The sequence below is a fragment of the Eschrichtius robustus genome, chromosome 7 (genome assembly GCF_028021215.1).
Source record: "Eschrichtius robustus isolate mEscRob2 chromosome 7, mEscRob2.pri, whole genome shotgun sequence".
NCBI lineage: Eukaryota > Metazoa > Chordata > Mammalia > Artiodactyla > Eschrichtiidae > Eschrichtius > Eschrichtius robustus.
The window spans coordinates 119,585,462-119,605,177 of NC_090830.1; the positions used below are offsets into that span (position 1 = coordinate 119,585,462).

General features: G+C 35.4%; 1 protein-coding gene across 4 annotated transcripts in view; it reads left to right on the forward strand.

Annotated features, from left to right (window-relative positions):
* ADD3 (adducin 3) overlaps positions 1 to 19,716 on the forward strand; it is a 124,844-nt gene that overhangs the window by 88,494 nt on the left and 16,634 nt on the right. For all 4 annotated transcript variants that reach the window (XM_068548525.1, XM_068548523.1, XM_068548526.1 and 1 more), the window contains exons 2-3: positions 8,290 to 8,513; positions 18,898 to 19,036. In XM_068548525.1, the coding sequence (XP_068404626.1) occupies positions 8,319 to 8,513; positions 18,898 to 19,036 (334 nt within the window). In that variant the 5' untranslated portion in view covers positions 8,290 to 8,318. The remainder of the gene's footprint in view (positions 1 to 8,289; positions 8,514 to 18,897; positions 19,037 to 19,716) is intronic.

Below are 19,716 nucleotides of genomic sequence, written 5' to 3' on the forward strand. Positions count from 1 at the left end.
CCAGACCAGGGCTCGAACCCGTGTCCCCTGCATTGGCAGGCAGGTTCTCAACCACTGCGCCACCAGGGAAGCCCCCATACCTCCTTTTAGAACCATACCTGCTTCCCTCCTTCCCTCCCTCCCTCCCTCCAGAGCATACTCCTTTCCAACCCCTGGCAACCACTGATCTATTCCCCCACTTCTATAATTTTGTCATTTGAAGAATATTATATAAATGGAATCATGCTGTATGTAATCTTTTGGTATTGGCTTTTTTACTCAGTGTAATTCACTGGAGATTTATTCAGGCTGTTGTGTATCAGTAATTCATTCCATTTTATTATAATGTTCCATAGGGTGGGTATACTACAGTTTGTTTCATCATTCACCTGTTGAAGGACATCTAGATTATTTCCAGTGTTTGACTGTTACAAATGTCCATAGTAGCTTTATTTGTATACAGATTGTGTGAACATATGTTTTCTTTTTTCTGGATTAAATGACCAGGAGAGCAATTGTTGGGTCATTTCATAGTTGCATATTTAGTTTTTTAAAATGCCAAACTGTTTGCTGGAGTTGCTGTACCATTTTACATTCCCAGTAGCAAGGTATGAGGGATCCAGTTTCTCTGCATCCTCTCCAGCATCTGAGATTATCATTATTTTTTGTTTGTTTTAGCCATCCTGGCACCTGTGTAGTAGTATCTCATGATTTTAATTTGCATTTCCCTAATGACTAATGATGTTAAACATCTTTTCATATGCTTTTCTACCATGTATCCTTTTCAGTGAAATGGCTGTTCATGTCTTTTGCCCATTTTCTAATTGAATTGTTTGGTTTCTTTTTACTGTTGAGTTTTGAGAGTTTGTTACATATTATACATACTAGTCCTTTGTCAGATGTATGGTTTGCAAATATTTTCTCATGGTCTATGGCTTGTCTTTTCATCCTCTTAACAGGGTCTTTTGCAGGTAAACATTTAAAATTTGGGGGAAGTTCAATTTATCAGTTTTCCTTTTATGGACCATGTTTTGGTGTCAAATCTATAAACACTGCCTGGGCCTTAATCCTGAAGATTTTCTGTTTTTTTCTGAAAGCTTTATAGTTTCTATTCTGAATTAATTTGATCTAGTTTGAGTTAATTTTTTATCATGGTAAAATACATATAACATAAAATTTACCATTTTGAAGTGTATGATTCAGTGGCGTTAAGTACATTCACAATGCTGTACAGCCATCACCACTATCTAGATCCAGAACTTTTTCATCATCTCAGACAGAAACCCAGTACCCATTAAGCAATCACTCCCCATTTCTGCCCCCCAACACAACCCAGCCCCTGGCAACCATCAATCTGCTTTCTGTACCATGGATTTACCTGTTCTGGATATTTCATATAAATGAAATCGTATAATATGTGGCCTTTTGTGTCTGGCTTCTTTCACTTAGCTAATGTTTTTGAGGTTCATTCATGTTGTAGATGTATCCGTGCTTCATTTCTTTTATGGATAGATATTCCATTCTGTGGCAACACCATATTTATTGTTTATCCATTCATCAGTTGATGGACATCTGGGTTGTTTCCACCTTTTGGCTCTTGTGAATAGTGCAGCTATGAACATTTCACGTACAAGTTTTTGTTTGAATACCTGTCTTCAGTTCTTTTGGGTTAATATTTAGAAGTGAGTTAATTTTTTAATAAGGTATAAGACTTAGGTTGAGGTTCTCTTTCTCTCTTTTTTTTTTCTTTGCCTATGGATGTACACTTTCTTCACCTTTTTTTGAGAAGGCTCTCTTGCAAGGGCCATTTTAAACAATATTGTAAAGCTTTTGGAGAATCACTAGAATTTCTGTATGTATACAGTATTTTTGAAGAAAAGCAAAAGAATTTGTAATGGAGCATTGTAAAGATAGTTTGGTGGGTTTTACTGGGGTTTTCTTTATATTATATTTGTGAAAGTTTAGGCTGGGATGTTTCTATTACAGACAAAGCAATGTATTTTCTATGTATTGAGGTGATGAGGGAAAGATAAAACAAGTGAGCCACGAATAGTTTTATCCCATGGATGACAGGAAGCCATTTAAGGTTATAAGAAAGACACATAATCAGATCAAATTAAAAGATGGAATTTAAGAACGATAACTCTTGGTAGGATGGAATAAGGGCTCTGGTCAGGCAAGACTGACACAAATGTGTAGAGAGGTTTTCACACCCGGTTTAAGTGAACTCACATGCATTTTCTGTGGCATTTCTGACTTAGAAGCTTGAAAAACAACTTGAGAAAAATCAGCCTCAGACTAATAAAACTGGCACCATTTTACATATACTACTTATGACTTGTTAGTTTTTGTTGAATTTTTTTAAGCTCAAGGACCTAAAATCTTACTCTTGAAACTAGCTTGAGGAGAAAACTTCTATTTAAAGAAGTCTACTTAGCTGCTATCTTTAGGGGCCTATTAATATTTTTATTTTCCTTAGACTACTTTATTCCCCAGCTCCCAGAAAAGAATATTTTAACATTAGTGGGTGAAATTTTAACATTAGTGGGTGAAATATTTTAACACTAGTGGGTAAAGTAACATTAGTGGGTGAATTAGTGGAAATCAAATAACTTGATTTCCTAGTCTTAGTAAAACTACTGAACTTTATTACAAAATACTATGAAAAAACTTCTGGGTCAACTTTTTAGTGAAGGAGAATAGAGTGTATGCATTAATAAGTAATGATTACTAGAGTAATCATTAAGTTTAAAGTTTTCACTTTGGAAACCCAATTTTTCACTTGATATTGTACGAAATTTGAGAAATGGTAGGAAATTACCACTTGGCTTGCCTTATCAGTCTGTTAGTAAGTTTGCATTGCCTTCTAAGCAAGTGTGAAATTCACCTGTTTCTTTAAAACTCATGTAACTTTTTATTATAACAATAATGTATTTAAATGCTTTAAGTTACCTGTAGGACTGATTTTTAACCAAATCTTTAAGCAATTGCTTCTGTAAGATGTGCTGTTTATCCCGTTGCTAACTTTATTTCCTGGCACATTGCTGTTTCCCTGGGCCTGTACCTTCCTTAGTGTGAGAAAATGTTATGTTCTCTAGGAAGCTTCCCCTTGTGATGGATAGAATCCTTTTCATTGGGTTATAGACACCTCTGAACTACTCTAGGAGCTCCCAGAAGGATTTGATTCAACATTCCATCCATACCTTTAGTACAAGGCCTGGCACATAGTAGATGCTCAATAAATATTTTTGAAGGAAGGAAGGAGGACCTCTGACATATATTTATATACAGCACGTTATTTAACTGTGGCCCATTTATCATTATTTCAGACTAATTTAGGAGTTCTCTCTAAGCATAGAAACCACTTATTTTTATATTGTATAAGCAAATTTATTAGGTTGAGTAAAAATTCTTTAGTCTTTTCCTTTTGGTATCCTAATCTTCCATAATGGTATTTGGTGATATGTGTCTTATGGGTAACTATATAATTGAGATATAATTGACATAACATTGTATATGTTTAAGGTGTACAGTGTGATGATTTGATACATGTATAGTGAAATACCATAATAAGGTTAGTTAACACAGCCTTACATCACATACTTATTTTGTTGTTGTTATGGTGAGAACATTAAAGTTCTACTTTCATAACAGCTTTCAAATATATAATACAGTATTGTTACTATAGTCATCCTGCTGTACCTTAGATCCCTGGAACTTATAACTGAAAGTTTGTACCCTTTGACCTACATCTCCCCATTTCCCCCACCCCTCAGCCCTTGGCAACCACCATTATACTCTCTGTTTCTATAAGTCTGATGTTTTTAAATTCTACATATAAGTGAGATCATATGGTATTTCTCTTTGTATGACTTACTTGACTTAGCATAATGCCATCTAGGTCCATCCATGTTGTTGCAAGTGGCAGAATTGCCTTCTTTTTTATGGCTGAGTAATATTTCATTGTGTGTGTGTATCACATTTTCTTTATCCATCCGTCTGTGGATGGACACCTAGGTTGTTTGCATGTCTTGGTTGTTGTAAATAATGCTGAAAGCTTCCCTTATTTTTTTTCTGAATTATGTTTATTTCAGATAATCTTGTGGATCCTAAGTTTTTTCCAGGCTTGAAATAACACTTCAGTCTGTAGTATTTGGTATGTAAAATTGCAAATAATCAGTTGTTGCTTATGATTTGCTTAAAAATCTGTGTAAAACTCTTAGTGTTGAGTATCTAGGTATAGAAGAGCACCAAAATGGCAAACTAGTGTTCTTATTCTTTATTTCTATATCCTTCTTATAAATTCTCAATTCTTATTCCAAGTACATAAAACTTTGAAACTTCTTGTATTAAAAAGCCATGCTAAATAAGCTTTTAAAAAAAAAAATTTATTGAAGTATGGTTGATTTACAATGTTGTGTTAATTTCTACGGTACAGCAAAGTGATTCAGTTATACATATATATATATACATTCTTTCTCATATTCTTTTCTGTTATGGTTTATCATAGGACATTGAATACAGTTCCCTGTGCTATACAGTAAGACCTTGTTGTTTATCCATTTTATATATAATAGTTTGCATCTGCTAATCCCAGACTCCTAATCCATCCCTCCCCCACCCCTCTCCCCCTTGGCAACCACAAGTCTGTTCAATAATGAGCTTTTGAAGTTTTAAAAAGGTCAGAGTGTTTTGAGTCATTTCTAATCCTTTTTGGTGTCATTTCCTCAATTTTGACAGATTCTATAAACTCTGAATTGTTTAATATTTAGGACAGAACGTAGACGAAAAGTCTCAAAATTTTGTAGCCCTCTTATGTTTTATGATATGTTTCATTGTAAAGTGGGCTAGGAGGCAGAAATGGTGGCTTTGAATATTGCCTTTGACATAAGCAGTGTGATTTTTGGCAGGATGTTTAATCCCCTGAACCTCCAGATTATTAACCTCTATCTCATTGTGTAGTTGCAAAGGTAAAATAAGATAGAAAGGTGTAAGAGCATGGTATAAACCATATAAAGTGTTACATGTATATAATACGTTCTTTTATTATTAAAATGGGTGGTTAGATATATTTTCCTCTTTACCTTACTCATCTAAAAATGCATTCATCAAGCGTTCTTTAAACTCTAAGCTTTTACTTATCAATGTTTCTATTATCAGTTTCTTAAACCAGTGCTGGGACAACAAAATGAATCTACTACAGCAGTTCCTTGCTTTTCGCTGTGTTTTAATAAAATTAGTTTATAAGCATCAGCAAATTCAGTTAGACATAAGCTTATTATCTAACTCTGTTCCTCCATTAGGCTAAATAGAGCTTTTTGGGGTTGAGGAATAGGTTAAAATCCAACTGAAGGCAATATTTGTGGAATCTCTTTTTTAAAAATGACTTATTCATAGCCAGTGACCTAGTGTGGTAAACTAAACAGAATTGATTTCTTTATTAATTGATGTCCCATTTATTGAGTACCCACTTAGTCTGTACTTGGCCAGAGCAGCATGACATTTACGAATATATGTGAGTTTGTTTGTTTGCTTTTTTAAAAACTTTCTTTCTCCTTGAAATTTTTATCTGCTAGCAGTAAACTATTTTAAGGAGCTCAAATGGCCTTATTATAAAAAGCTTCTAAGAAAACTATGTTCCAAAGATTGGTTAGACCTTTAGACTGCTGATAACCCAGCTGGATATGAAAATAAGTTTCTTACAGTTGGTGCTGTGTGCACCACATTTTTGGATAATAGCAAGATGATGATAAATACCATAGGCTAGGGCTTCCTTGGTGGCGCAGTGGTTAAGAATCCACTTGCCAATGCAGGAGACACGGGTTCGAGCCCTGGTCCAGGAAGATCCCACATGCCGCTGAGCAACTAAGCCCGTGCACTACAACAACTGAGCCTGCGCTCTAGAGCCTTTGAGCCACAGCTACTGAAGCCCGTGCGCCTAGAGCCCGCGCTCCGCAACAAGAGAAGTCACCCCAATGAGAAGCCCGCGCACAGCAACGAAGAGTAGCCCCCGCTCCCCGCAACTAGAGAAAGCCCGCGCACAGCAACAAAGACCCAACGCAGCCATAAATAAATAAAATACCATAGGCTAGTGCCAGTCTAATAACAGTGTAGAAAAACCTAATTTTTGGAAGAATATAATATGGCCAGGATCATTCCACTAATAGTGGATGTTATACTAAAAAGAAGAAAAAATGGCCATGTATCCTGTGGAGAACACATATAATGATCAGATATTCATTCTTTAGTTGAGTGTTTTCTCCCAATTTTTAAATTAATGAATTAGGATGTGGAAGACTCAGTTATAGAAAAGCTTATTTTTCACATTTCCTTCACTGATTAGTTGCTTTCTAGTCAAAAAATCAGAATTTCATTAAAGCCATATGGTATAAAGTGTTTTTAACCATATTTCATGAATTTTGGGGGTAGTACACTAAAATAATTTAGGTAGCTTTTAGAATGTTCTGCATGAGATTGATGTTGGCAAGTAAGAGAAAACAGTTTTAACATTGTTTTGCAAAAATTATTTAACAGAATAAGTTTACATTTCCAGGACCAGAATTAATGCAAGAATGTTTAATGTTTTGCAGTGAGTTTACTTGGGCTAAGTTGAGTCAAGGCAGCTTTAGAAATGAATTCTGTCAGAGAAGACTATTATTAGAGATAAATACAGTAACCTCACTTGTTGTCATTGTGCTTAGAAGATGAGATCAGGTATCTCTGGTCTTTATCAGGGATTCAGATCCCTAAGAAAAAGGTGGCCCTTGCCTTTTCCCTTCTGGATCTACCTAGAAACTATTCTGCTGAGAGGGAATCCAAGACTGTGAAGAATCTGCAGAGTTTCAGGTCCACAGATATTTCTCTCCCCTTAGTTTTCTACATAAATAGAGAAAGAATACTTGGAATTTTTCACATTTAATTTCCCTTATTATGAAGTGATTCTTCTTACTAGGCAAATAATCAGTTGAATAAATACCATTTTGTAGTGAGAATGTTTTTTTCTGTTACCCAGTCATTTATATTGAACAGGTTGCATTTGTTACCACCTGTAGAGAAAATTGTGTTAAGCAAAACCGTCTTTACAATTTCTTTTTTAAAATTTGTTTCCTTTTATTCTTCCTTGTTGCACATTTTTTGCACTTTCTACATTCAGTTCAAAAGAACAACTAGGTAAAGGGATACACTAATCAGTGGTGTCCTGTTCTCTTGATTTAGGCTTTTGCCAAATCACATCTAAAAGTTAGAGGAAGCATTCCTTCAGTGTGCAGTGTCTGTTACTCTCTGCTAGGTCAGTGATACTCTAAGTGTGGTCCAGGATCCGGTGCCAGTCTGCAGACTGCAGTCCGTGACAAGTACAGAATATAATATTAAGTGTTTAGAAACTTCGTGCAGTTTGACATTGCCGTGACATCTAAATGCATTATTTTGTATTTTACAAAAATACTGGTTTACAGCAAATTGGAGAAAGTCCTTCACCACAGACAATCTGAGAAGCACCGGGTTAGATGACTTCATCAACTTCTAGCACAAGCCATCACAGCCTGGGGCTGGGGATGGATGTTAAATAACTGTCCTGTTGATCTAGCTACAGTTGGTTGATTAGGTGCTCAGCTGTAGCAAAGCCCAAATGAATTTGTTTCCCTGGCATAAAGTCAAGGATTATCCTAAGTGTCAGTAATAATTAAATGAATCAGCTGCTCCTGTGGTTTCTGAATGGCTTTTTATTTTTTCTTACTTGGATTTGAAGCACTATCTGCTAAAGTTATATAGTCTGGCAACCTTAGTAATTCCTACATTTTCCCTGGAACTTATTGAATCATTTGAAAAGCTTACAACTGTGTTTCTCTCATGTGTTAATAAACTAAAACTACATTCACTATAAAATAGTGATCATTAAATATGGCCAGAGTTTGGTCTAACGTAAAAGCATGAGTAAGAGAGGAAAGAGAATCTCCACTAACAGTAATCACTAATTGTGAAAATTTGCTGTCTTAGGTGTGACATTTTACTTTTGGATATTTTGATCATTGCTCCTTTTAAAAATTCATATAGCAGTTGATGACATTATTATAATTGAACCACAAGTTTCCACTAGCTCTGAAAATATCAATTTCCAATTTAGCATTGTAATCTAAGATATTTTTACCTTAAAAAATTGTTCTAATATTTTTTGAAAAGCTACTTTTTAAAGAAAGTTGCCACTGTTACTCTGAGGGCAAAAAAAAAAAAAAAGTGCTGCATGACCTATGTAAAATTTGAATTTAATAATGAATTTATTATGAATGTCCTACTTTGTGTTTATTAATGCAGATAGCAAGGAGAATTGGCAGACTTGAAGCATGAGTTCAGATGCTAACCAAGGCGTGGTCACTACTCCTCCTCCTCCCAGCGTGCCTCACAAAGAGAGGTATTTTGACCGCATCAATGAAAATGACCCAGAATACATAAGGGAGAGGAACATGTCTCCTGATCTACGGCAAGACTTCAATATGATGGAGCAGAGGAAACGAGTTACTCAGATCTTGCAAAGTCCGGTGAGTCAAAATAATTTGAAGGCTATAATTTTTCTTCCTCTTTGGAAACCTTAATACAATGATACTATACTCTCAGGTTAGAAGAGGGGTGGAGGAAGAGTGACTAGTTGTCCCCAATCTTTCAGAGGCAAAATAAGCACCTAATTTATAAATATAATTTGCAAGGCTTTAATAATAAACTAGTATCGTCTTGGTGGGATAAATTTTCTTGAGTGATTTCTGAGTGTAATGTTTCATTAAAGGAGGGCAAAAGATGCTACTGAACTCAAGGATGCCCATTACAGACTGAATATCTGTGAAGAAAATAAAGGTATGAGTGAAGTGTTAGGAACCAAGAAATAGATACACCCCATGAACATACTTTCTTCTTCCTTTGGGTATCTTGACACTCAGAGCAGCGTAGGAAGACTTAAGGTTCATGAGGATGTCTGTGATTTGGCAGCCTAATGTTACATACACCTAGTGTAGGCACACATATGTGCATACGCACCAAACTAACTAGATTAAACATGGATTCTAACCTTAACTCAAGCTGAAAATTCTGTCTGCACAGTAATATCCAGACTTTGTAAATCATATTCAAGTGATTTGTTAAGTTTCTTACAAACCTTTAGTGGAATTGTAAAGGTCACATATAAGTTTTAGAAAATGAGTGAACAGCTTGATTTAACATGCAAAATGAATTCATAGCTTTATGTATAATGAAGATCATGGGCCCCTTAAGACAGAGTTCAGCATACATAGACACACGATGCCCAGGTTGGGGTTATATTAGATTTCCAACTTAGGTACTGAAATAAACACCAAGACATAGAACTGCCTGAGGTGGCCCTGGTGAATCATTTTTGTTGTGCCCTTGTGGATTTAATCACAGAGGCTGAGTCCAAAGCCAAAGGGGAATTCCACTCCTGAGTAATTCTCCTATATCAGTGGCCTAGATAAAAGCAAGTACAAGTTATAAAAGCAAGGCAAGCTTTGAGGAATTTAAGTATAGCTTAAATGTAAAGCTATCCTTTAAATAAACCCTTAAAGAAACCTTTTCCCAATGAAAAGGAGACTAACCAGAAAATTCATCATGAGGGACTAAAAGTTCAGTGCCTTCTTTTATGCAGACTAGTTTCTATGTTTATAAATACTTGAAGAGCATGCTAATTATATAGATATATTTCCTTCTATAAAGAAACTCCACTTGAAGAACAAACTCATTAGCCAAAGGATTATGGTGATATATAGAATAAAGTAACTGAAAGAATGAGATGAAGTTCAGATTTTGTTCAAGATTATTACATATTGAGACTTCTTTGGAAAGTGCTCCAAAGAGGACCATTCAATTCTAACTAAAGTTTAAAAGGAAAAAGTACCAAACTACATTTCTATGCCAGGGTTTTTAAAAAATAATTTCTCCACTAAACTAAGGACAGTATAACAGTGAGGAGATTACCTAATGTTTTTACTTGTGTATTGCTACTTGTAGATTGGCTTAAGAGTATCAATTTTACTTATGCCCAGGGGAACTTAATGAAAGAATGGGAAAGGGCAGGTATATAGATTGTCATTTCCATGTTCATATAGCAAGAGTGATAATTTTTAGCCCAGAGAGAAACAAAGAAAATTTAAAAGAATGGTGGATTGATCATTTTTTTCCTAGATCTTTGCTAGTGAATTTAAAATCTTGTTTGTGAAAGACTTGGAAAAGTGTATACATTTTGTCTTTCTGCCATGTTTTAGGACAATGGCTTTCAAATTTCTTCTAATACAACAAACTTTTCACCACAGGAAATGATATATGGTGGCCTGTATTGCTGAGTAACAAAACCTAGCAGCTTAAAACAACAAGCTTTTAATAGCTTGTCATTTCTGTGGGTCAGGAATTCAGGAGCAGCTTAGCTGAGTGGATCTGGCTTAAGGTTTCTCATAAAGTTGCAGTCAAGACATCAGTCAGGGCTGCTGCATCTGAAGGCTTGACTGGGGTGGAAGTTTCTGGTCTTAAGATGGGTCACTCACAAGACTGTCAGCAAAAGGCTACAGCTCCTTGCCACATGGACCTTAACCTGAGGCTGTTTGAGTGTTCTCCCCCAGAGGAAGTATCTGAGAGCAAAGAGGAGCCTGCGATGCCTTTTATGACCTAATCTCAGACATTAAACACCATCACTTCCACCATATTTATTAGTTAGAAGTGAGTCACTAAGTTCAACCCATACTCAAGGGGAGAGGAATTAAGCTCCACCTTTTGAGGGGAGGATTGTCCACCGTCTGATCATAATGTATTTTAAAAGTATCACAGTCGGCCACAATTTATTTACCTTCCTTCCACATGCAAAATACACTCACCATCTCCTAACACCCCTGCAAAAGTTTCATCCCATTACAACATTAGCCTGAATCCAGAATATCATCATCTAAATATGGTCCAGGTATAGATGATACTCAAGTGTAATTTCTTAAGTACAGTTCCTCTCAGTCTATAGACCGGAGAACTAAAGAGACAAGTTATCTGCCCCACACACACCCAGTGGTAGGACAGGCAAAGATAACTGCTATAGACATTCCTGTTCAAAAAGGGAGAAAATTGGGAGTACAAAGAAGTCACTGGTCCATAGCAATTCTGAAATTCATCTGGGCAAATGTTCGGCAGTTCCCTTGATGAAGACTCAGTCCTTCTACTTAGTAGGAATCAGTCTCCCTAGTTCTTGGCTCTGCCCTCTGAGCTTTTGGTTCCACTCTCTGAATCATCCTTCCTTTTCCTTAAAAGGTAGCCTGTGTTTGCAACTGTGTATTTTTCTCACCCTGTTTCCTTCTTGTAGAGGTTTTAGAGTTCAAAGACCTCTTTCCTTTTTGTACTCTCTTTGTTTCTTTAAGTCCAAGCTTGTAATGTTTCTGTGAATATAATCTTCTTAAAACCTTTGTGTGTCTCCTGTGAATATTGGGGTTCATTCTGTTAGACAAAACCCATAACCAATATAAAGATCAAAATCAAAGGTATTACTAATTCATGTTTGTAAGAAACAAATTTGTAATCCTTCTATTTTAATTGCTGAGTTCATTTGGGAAGAAAGGAAATCAGGAGAGAAACTAATAAAAGCAAAGTATAATACTTTTTTTTAAAGCACTTACTATGTACCAGGCACCTATTATGTATCAAATCCTATTTAATCCTCAAAACAACTCAATCAAAGAAGTATTACTATCCCTAGTTTACAGTGGAATAAACTGAAACTTAGAGGCATTAAACACCTTGCAGAAGTTTTTACAAGCTTAGTTAAATGGTGGGGTCTGTATGTAAACTCCAAAGCTCACACCCTTACCCACTAGGCTGTACCACTTAAAGCATTCAATAACTATGAAAAAATTCCACTCATATATTATTGTTTCATTCTTCTTCAAATTCTCTTGCTCAAGTTAATTCAACCCAACTCAAGAAGAGTTTCGAATCATAAGACATTTTGGTGTCTGTAAATTTGGATAACAAGCATGACACCTTATTGCCTTGAGCTGAGAAAATACGAGCAATTTGTCTCATCCTAACTCCAAGTTATTACTTCTTTCTAGGAATTTCACGCCTTTTGTCTTTTTTTTTTTAATTTAAGAAAGTATTTGTCTTAGAAATTAAGGGCTAGCGAGTAAACTTGTTTAGCTAGAGATTTTGTTAATGCACTAGGGAGAATCCATAAGTTTTCTTTGACCAATATATTCCTCATACATATGTCTCTGATGACATATATATGATTGCCCTTGTCTCGGAATGAAGTGTCCAGGGCAAACTGTTAGAATTAAATGATGGACCTCATCAAAGTTAAAGAATCATGTAAGTTGAAAACTAACAGCACATTGTGCATAGTAGATATTTAGTAAATTCTGAATACATGGATGGATGGATATATGAATAGCTGAGTGGGCTTTGAGTCATTAAACACTTGAATGTTGTCCAACAAGCTCCTACTGAACTTGACTGCTTAAATGACAATCAGTTGGTGGGTTTCAGAAAAAGAATGAACGTTCTTAAGCCATATCACTATAAGAAGCAATTTAGACTTGTTAACAGAAGTGTGTAATGTTACTCTGAAAGATAGGACAATAGGAGTGTAGGTGGTGATTGCTCAGGCACATGACACACTAACATTTCTTAATAAAAGGGCAGTGTGTAATGCTTCAAACTTATTTTAAAGGTAGCAGAAACTTCAAAGCCATATACATGTTAGAATATCACTGTAATCAAGGCCTAAAATGTTAACAGATCACCTCAGTTAGAATAGTTGGTCAAAATTACCATGATTTATCTGGTCACTTCGGAAGTTGCAGATGCAAGTATTCTTTATTAACTTTGTTTGCATTTTTATTTCATACCAGCTTTAAGAAAAGATATTATTCTAACCTTTAGCTTTATATTAATTGAGACACATAGATAGAGGAGAAAGATCATCCAGAAGAAAAATTGGTTTATTTGTGTTTTCTCCTTTCAACAGGACCAGTGGTAATCTATTTCCAAATGAATACATTTCTTAATGGAGAAATTCTAAGTAAGTTTGTTATGCTCCTAATCCCACTTTAGGAGAGATCTAAGAACATAATTGCAGGGTGCCTTGGGAGCAGCAAGTCCGTAATCTGTTTTTCTTTTTGCTCCAGTTTTTCTTTCTAGTAATTATTATGAGGTAGAACATCCAGATGCGGATATTTAAAATCCAGTTCTGATACTTATCAGTATTCTGTTAACTGATTTTCGTAAGTTAGACATTACTTATAGGTCAGTCTATGTAATTTTTTTTAGCCTTAACCAAAATAATCACATCAAGTCAGTTTCTTTTATCAAATTGGGTTCTCTTTTCTGTGATTTAAAAATAAAAAATCTTTCATCTATTGCCACTTTCTCCTGAAAGTTCTGATCTTAGATGCAGAAGCCTTAAGATCTGATGTTTCAAATTACTCCTACTTTTGGTGTATAGTATACATGAATATGTATATACTTAAAGTATATACTTTAAGAGTATACTTAAAGTATACTCTGACCTTACGTGAATCTCAAATCTCTGAATCTTTTGTGTTTTTACAAGTTTATTTTTATCCATACCTTTATGAATTCAAAGTTTACAGGATCACTCCTTCAACATTGACAGGAGAAGTATCAAATGAAACGGGTGAGATTCAGAGAAGGCTTTAAAGGCAGGCACCCTCTCTCTAACTTAAACATTTTGTTTTTCACCTAGTGATTTTTTTTTTTTTTAACCACACTTTTTTGGACATGTGTTTGATGAGAGAGCTGTCCAAACTATAATGTTCTGGGGACAAACCAAGTTTTCAAGTAGGATTTTCTTTGAGTTGAAGAATTAAATGACTTTTCAAAAATGTATAACCTTCTGTGAAGATTCATTTCTTATTTTAAAAAACTGAATTTCTCCCATTAGGTGATGGACAAGCCTTATTACACAGGAGGAGTTTCTCATTCAAGTGACAGACTGTTAAGACTATTTTCTAGAACTTCAGATTCCAGTGCTAATAACCTATGAAATGGATCTTTGCTATCATTAACTCAAGAGGAGATCAGATTCTTTGCATTCTTTCCTTATATCTAGGAAAATATAGAAAAGAAGCTCTAACTTACGATTATAATAATTGAGCACTGAATAATTGTGTCCAGGAGACTCTAGAAGTGTGAAAGACACAGTCCCAGCCATCAGATATTACTGTATAGTAGAGTATGAAAAATAAATCACAATCATGGTAGCTACCCTAATTGTAGTATAGGCAAATGTTAAAATAATTCAAAGTGGGGTGAGAAGAGAAGAAGTATAGAGATCCCTCCTAACTGTGGTGATTAAAGGAGAGACTTCAAGGAGAAGGTGACATTTTAAGACGAGTGTTGAGTAAAGGGTAAGAATTCATCTGGTAGAGGAACAGTAGAAGCCAGCATTTCCATTTGATGAAATACAGTGAGCAAGGATAGAAAAGTACAAGTTGTGATCAGAGAATACTCAGCAAACCTCATAGGCTACCAGAGCATGAGGTAGTAATGGGAGATACAGCCAAAAATTGACCTAACTGATTGTAGAGATCCTGGAGTACCAGACTATTGTGACCTAAGTTAGAGGTCAGCCCATTTTCTCATCATTTCCAGTTTTAATCTGTTTATATAAATGTTTTATACATGCATATATGCATATAGTGTTTGTTTTGGATCTTGGCTCACCACCACTTAATAGCTATGTGACATTAGGAAACTCACTTAACTTGAGCTTCACTTTTCCTTGTTGGTAAAAATGGACCTCACATGGTGGTTGTGACAGTTTAATGAAATAACATAAAAGCATGTAGTGCAGTGCCTAGCACATAGTAGACAACTGTTTTTGTGGAAATGTATACATAGGGTTAAATACAATATCACTAACTTAAAGCATTTTTATGCTTTTGTGACAACACTTTGAAGATTATAATCATAATTCATTAGACTGTATTTTGGTTTTTGAAGGCCTTAAAGAATCTATCACCCCAATGGCACTCTGCCTTATTCATGTTCATGTATTCATGTATTCAGGAACTGCCTTCTCTTCTCTGTTCTTCTCTATCTGAGAAGGAAGACGGTTTATGCTGTAAAACCACATATGTGTATGTGTTGTTTGATATTTTAACCTGACTCTTCTCTAGTAGAGACCCTAGGGAATTGTTGGTTTAATCTGACTTCAGAAGCCCCAGCATGTGATCTTGCTGCCCTGCTTATAAGTGAGTTTCTCATTCTGCTTTGGTGGGAGGATTCCTAGCTATAAGAGGGCAAGTTTTGGTACTCCAAGATCTGCTGTATAATTTTTTTTGCTTTATCTATCATTATAACCTAATGCTCTAATCTAGCCTAAGAGGTTTACTCATATTTCTGATCACAGCACACCTGCTGCCTTATTAGTTGTACAGGCATACCTAAGAGATATTTCAGGTTCAGTTGCAGACCACTGTAATAAGACAAACGTTGCAATAAAGTGAGTCACACGAATTTTTTGGTTTCCCAGTGCATGTTAAAGTTATATTTACACTATACTGTAGTCTATTAAGTGTGCAGTAGCATTGTATCTAAAAAAACAATGTACATACCTTAATTTTAAAATAATGCTATTGGAAAAATGGCACTGATAGACTTGCTCGGCTCAGAGTTGCCACAAACCTTCAATTTGTAAAAAACACAATATCTGCAAAGTGCAATAAACTGAAGTGCAATAAAACGAGGTATGCCTGTGTTTGGTTTCAGTGATAGAACCCATCTCTGATAAAATTAGGCAAATATCTGTGCCCAACTGAGAATTCGAGATTTGAATCTTTATTCCATTTACTTGTTAGCTGTGTAACCGTGAGCAAGTCATTGCCTATTTCAGGACTTTGTTGTGAGATTCAAATGAATCAGCTGTAAAGGACTATTTTATTATCATTGAATTTTAGTAGGAATATGATTAACTATCCACCATAAAGACAAGCAAAATTTTTATTATTTTAACGAAAGCTTAAGTTTACTGATAAATTTTAAAAACCAGCTGAAACAATTTTATATCATTAGTAAATTTTATACTGACTGTTTTATGGCTTAGGTAATTATCTGAACAATATTTCAGAAATATTTGAAACATAATAACTGAGTTGTAAATGTTCATGACAAAAAAGTATTAAATCTTTTGGAATAGAAGAATTCATATCTGTTGAAGCGCACTGTCAACTATATAAAAAGGCTGGGGACATTTCGTTTACTTTGAAAATTATTTTCTTCTCCTATACTGCATAGAAGCAATTCACTAGCCTTAAAGGGGAAATTCATATTTTTTTCTTAATTAATTTCAGAAGGGCTTATACATTCCTCTGTGACACCATGGATCATCTCAAAGCTTTAGGATGGTACTCACCATACTATGGGATAAATGGAAGTAAAAAAAGCATTTTCACTGATAAAAAAAGCATTTGACCTGAGTCCTTGCCTCTGACATTTACCAGCTCTGTGACCTCTGTGAACGAATTTTTCAACCTTTCTTATTTAGCTTTCTCAATCCACCCAGCAAAAATTTCTCATCAGGGTCATAAATAGTCGTGATTCTCTTGAGCAACTAGTTGGGTTTTGTTTTTTTTTTCTTAAAACCCTTGTAAACCAGCATATTGAGCGATTGTGTTGATTCATGTTGGCTGCTGGAGACTTTAGATAAAAGTTGGCCCATCTCTAGCAAATGATACAATTTTATAGTATGCTTTTTGTATCTTAACCTCATTCCTGGCTCTATCTTACCTTCATATGCCTATTTTCTCGTTAGCTTGGTTTTTCTTACCTATATTTAATTTATTTTCGTGTCATGTTAATCTATGGAATCTGCCTTAAATTCTTCCCGGAATAACATAAGGTGCATTCAATAAAATAAATTATGCCTACTTCTCAGAGCTATTGTGATACATACAGTAGGTATAAATTTTTTTTTTGCACTGAATCAAAGAATATTGGTTATAGCTGCTTTGAACTGTGGAAGGTTTAAATAGAGTTTGGTTTTGAAGGGAAGATGAAGTTTCAGAAGAGCATTTTGGCCCATTGCCAGGTATCTAGAAGTTTTCTGTAGTTTATATAAAGATAAGTGAGTATATCTGGAAGATTCTTTTCCTTTCAGCCTTAAACATGGTAAAACACTCATGTTATTCATCAGTATGAATGCGTCCATCCATCTTATATGCAGCTCACAACCATTTTATGTTCACAAGGTCTTAGACATGTATTAATGGAGTTTTCTGATAAATGTAATGTGTCTTTGTAGAGAATATTTTATACGATAGTTTCTCTGGTTTAAATCATGTATTTAAATGAACTAGATAAAAGTCAATGGAATTAGATGTTTAGAATTTTTTTTATAATTATGCTAAGGATTTACATTTAATAAGCCTTGAATTTGTAAAAGAAAAACCATGTTTAACTGGTATAAACTGCTCTATGAACTCAGAATTCAAACATGGTCACAACTAGTATTTTTAAAATTAATCATTCAAACATCCATTTGCTGTATGAGCAGAAAGTTTTCTAAAAGCAACACGAGCATGAGTCAGTACTGGTTCTAATATGTACTACCACCTCATAGCCTCACAACCACATTTCCACTTTCACCATGGGCTTCTCTGCCATTATTTAAATTTTTTTTAAAAGTTCTTCCTTCTGAAAACCTCAGAGGTATTCAGCCATCCTCTAAGCAAAGCTACGTCTAAGCAACTGCTCCAGGAGATCTTATTTCCAGCCTTACAGAGGAGGGCTACTCTCAGCGACTTGAAGGAGAGTCACTCTTCTAAGGAGGATTTCCGAGTGATCTCCATGGTGTTTATATCTACCCCTCTTGGAGGTAATGTTTCCAAAGCAGTTTTCTGCCTTCTCCCTCTTAGGTGAAGTGGGAACAAACTGAATTTAATTTCCAGCAGGGCATTCTGCTATACATGTAACCAATCTCAAACGGAAGAGCAAGGTCTAGATGGTTTATATTGCAAGAGTCTTCATGTTTAAGATGAACGAATATAAACATGAGCAAGAGAATAAATGATGAATTTAATAAAATAAGTGTTGGATGGGTGTGATAGAAATAACAAAACCAGCTATTTCAACTAATGTGAAGGACTGGGAGATGTTTCAAATGATGAATCATATTAGCAACTCAAGGGTTACTGGAATAGAAAATTTTCTCTTAATGTTCAGTATTTTTATTTATATAAATACTGCTTCTGCCACACATACCCCGCCCCCCGCAAAAAAAAAAAAAAAAAGAAAAGAAAGAGAAGTAGCGCTCCAGAACAGGAACATACAGTACCCAAAGTTGGGGGGAAAAGTTCTTTCTTTAGCACAGTGTTGCATAAGGGGAGTAATCAGCTCTCAGCTTTTATAAGTTTGCTTGCAGAGTTTATAGAGCTACGGAATTGCCATGGAAACCGTAAAATGGAAGCCATGATTTACTATGTCTTAGTGAAAACTTTTGCTGGGAGTTGCTATAGTCAGAGTCATGCCCCATTCAGATAAGAACTCTATCCTAACCTAGATAATGAGCTGCTAGGCAAGGAATGGGTCTCTTTTTACATCAGTCTGTACTTGGTGCTCTATTTGCATATTATTAACAAAGTTGCTTTTACCTATACCTGTCTATTATAGATGTTGTAATAGCTCATTTGCTTTGAGATTAAGAATGCCTAATGATTTTCCCTCCCCTGAAAGCAAGCTTCTTGCTTCTTCTTCCAGTGTTTTAATTTTATTGTTTTGTGTTTTATATTTGTTTTAAAATAATGTACATAAAAGCTATTCAAGAGAGGGATGGGGGAAGAAGACTGATGACATCAGAGCAAGTTATGTTTGGGTCGTTCTGCTCCAAGCGAGATGCATGTGCTCAGTGATTATTTTTGTGTATTACAGGCCTTTCGGGAAGACCTGGAATGCCTTATTCAAGAACAGATGAAGAAAGGCCACAACCCAACTGGATTACTAGCATTACAACAGATTGCAGATTACATCATGGCCAATTCTTTCTCGGGCTTTACTTCACCTCCCCTCAGTACGTCAGTTACATAAAGTTTAAAAGACCGTAATTTCATCTCTACTTTGTACACTGCAAATTTCTAGCAGCATATTCTGATCTGGTTCAGTCCTTAAGTTGATAACATCTAATAGTTAGAGTGACATAGTGTTAGGATCTCTTACTTTTTCATACCAACCAGACATTTATTAGACTTTGTGAGGATTACAAAATAGTTATAAAATGTGGTCCCTGCCCCAGATAAATGCATATTTGAATTGAGGAGACATACAGTGAATGCACAAAAGATTAAAACTGCAAGGTAACTGTAGAGGAAAAAATTACAAAGCAGCTCGTAAATAAATTGTCTAATGACCTTTTCTAAGTCATCTTGCCATGAACTCAGAGTTGGAATTGATTGTTGGCTGAAGTGGACTGAGAGAACTTTGTGGAAGAAGAGAGGCCTCAACTAACCAGACTTTAAAGGATGGAGCAGTTAGAACTTGGTGTAAAAGGGTTTAGGCCATTTTATTCATTCCACAGTTCTTTAGCGAGAGCACCAATTTGGTGGACTGAACACTAAGGATACCAAGAATCATAAGGCGTTGAGTCCAAGCACTTTACATCTCAGAGAGACATGCACAGAACTCACTGCTGTACCAGGGCAGGTACACAGAGTCCCAGACCGTCAGGGACTTTTCTTTTCCTTCTCTTTCTTC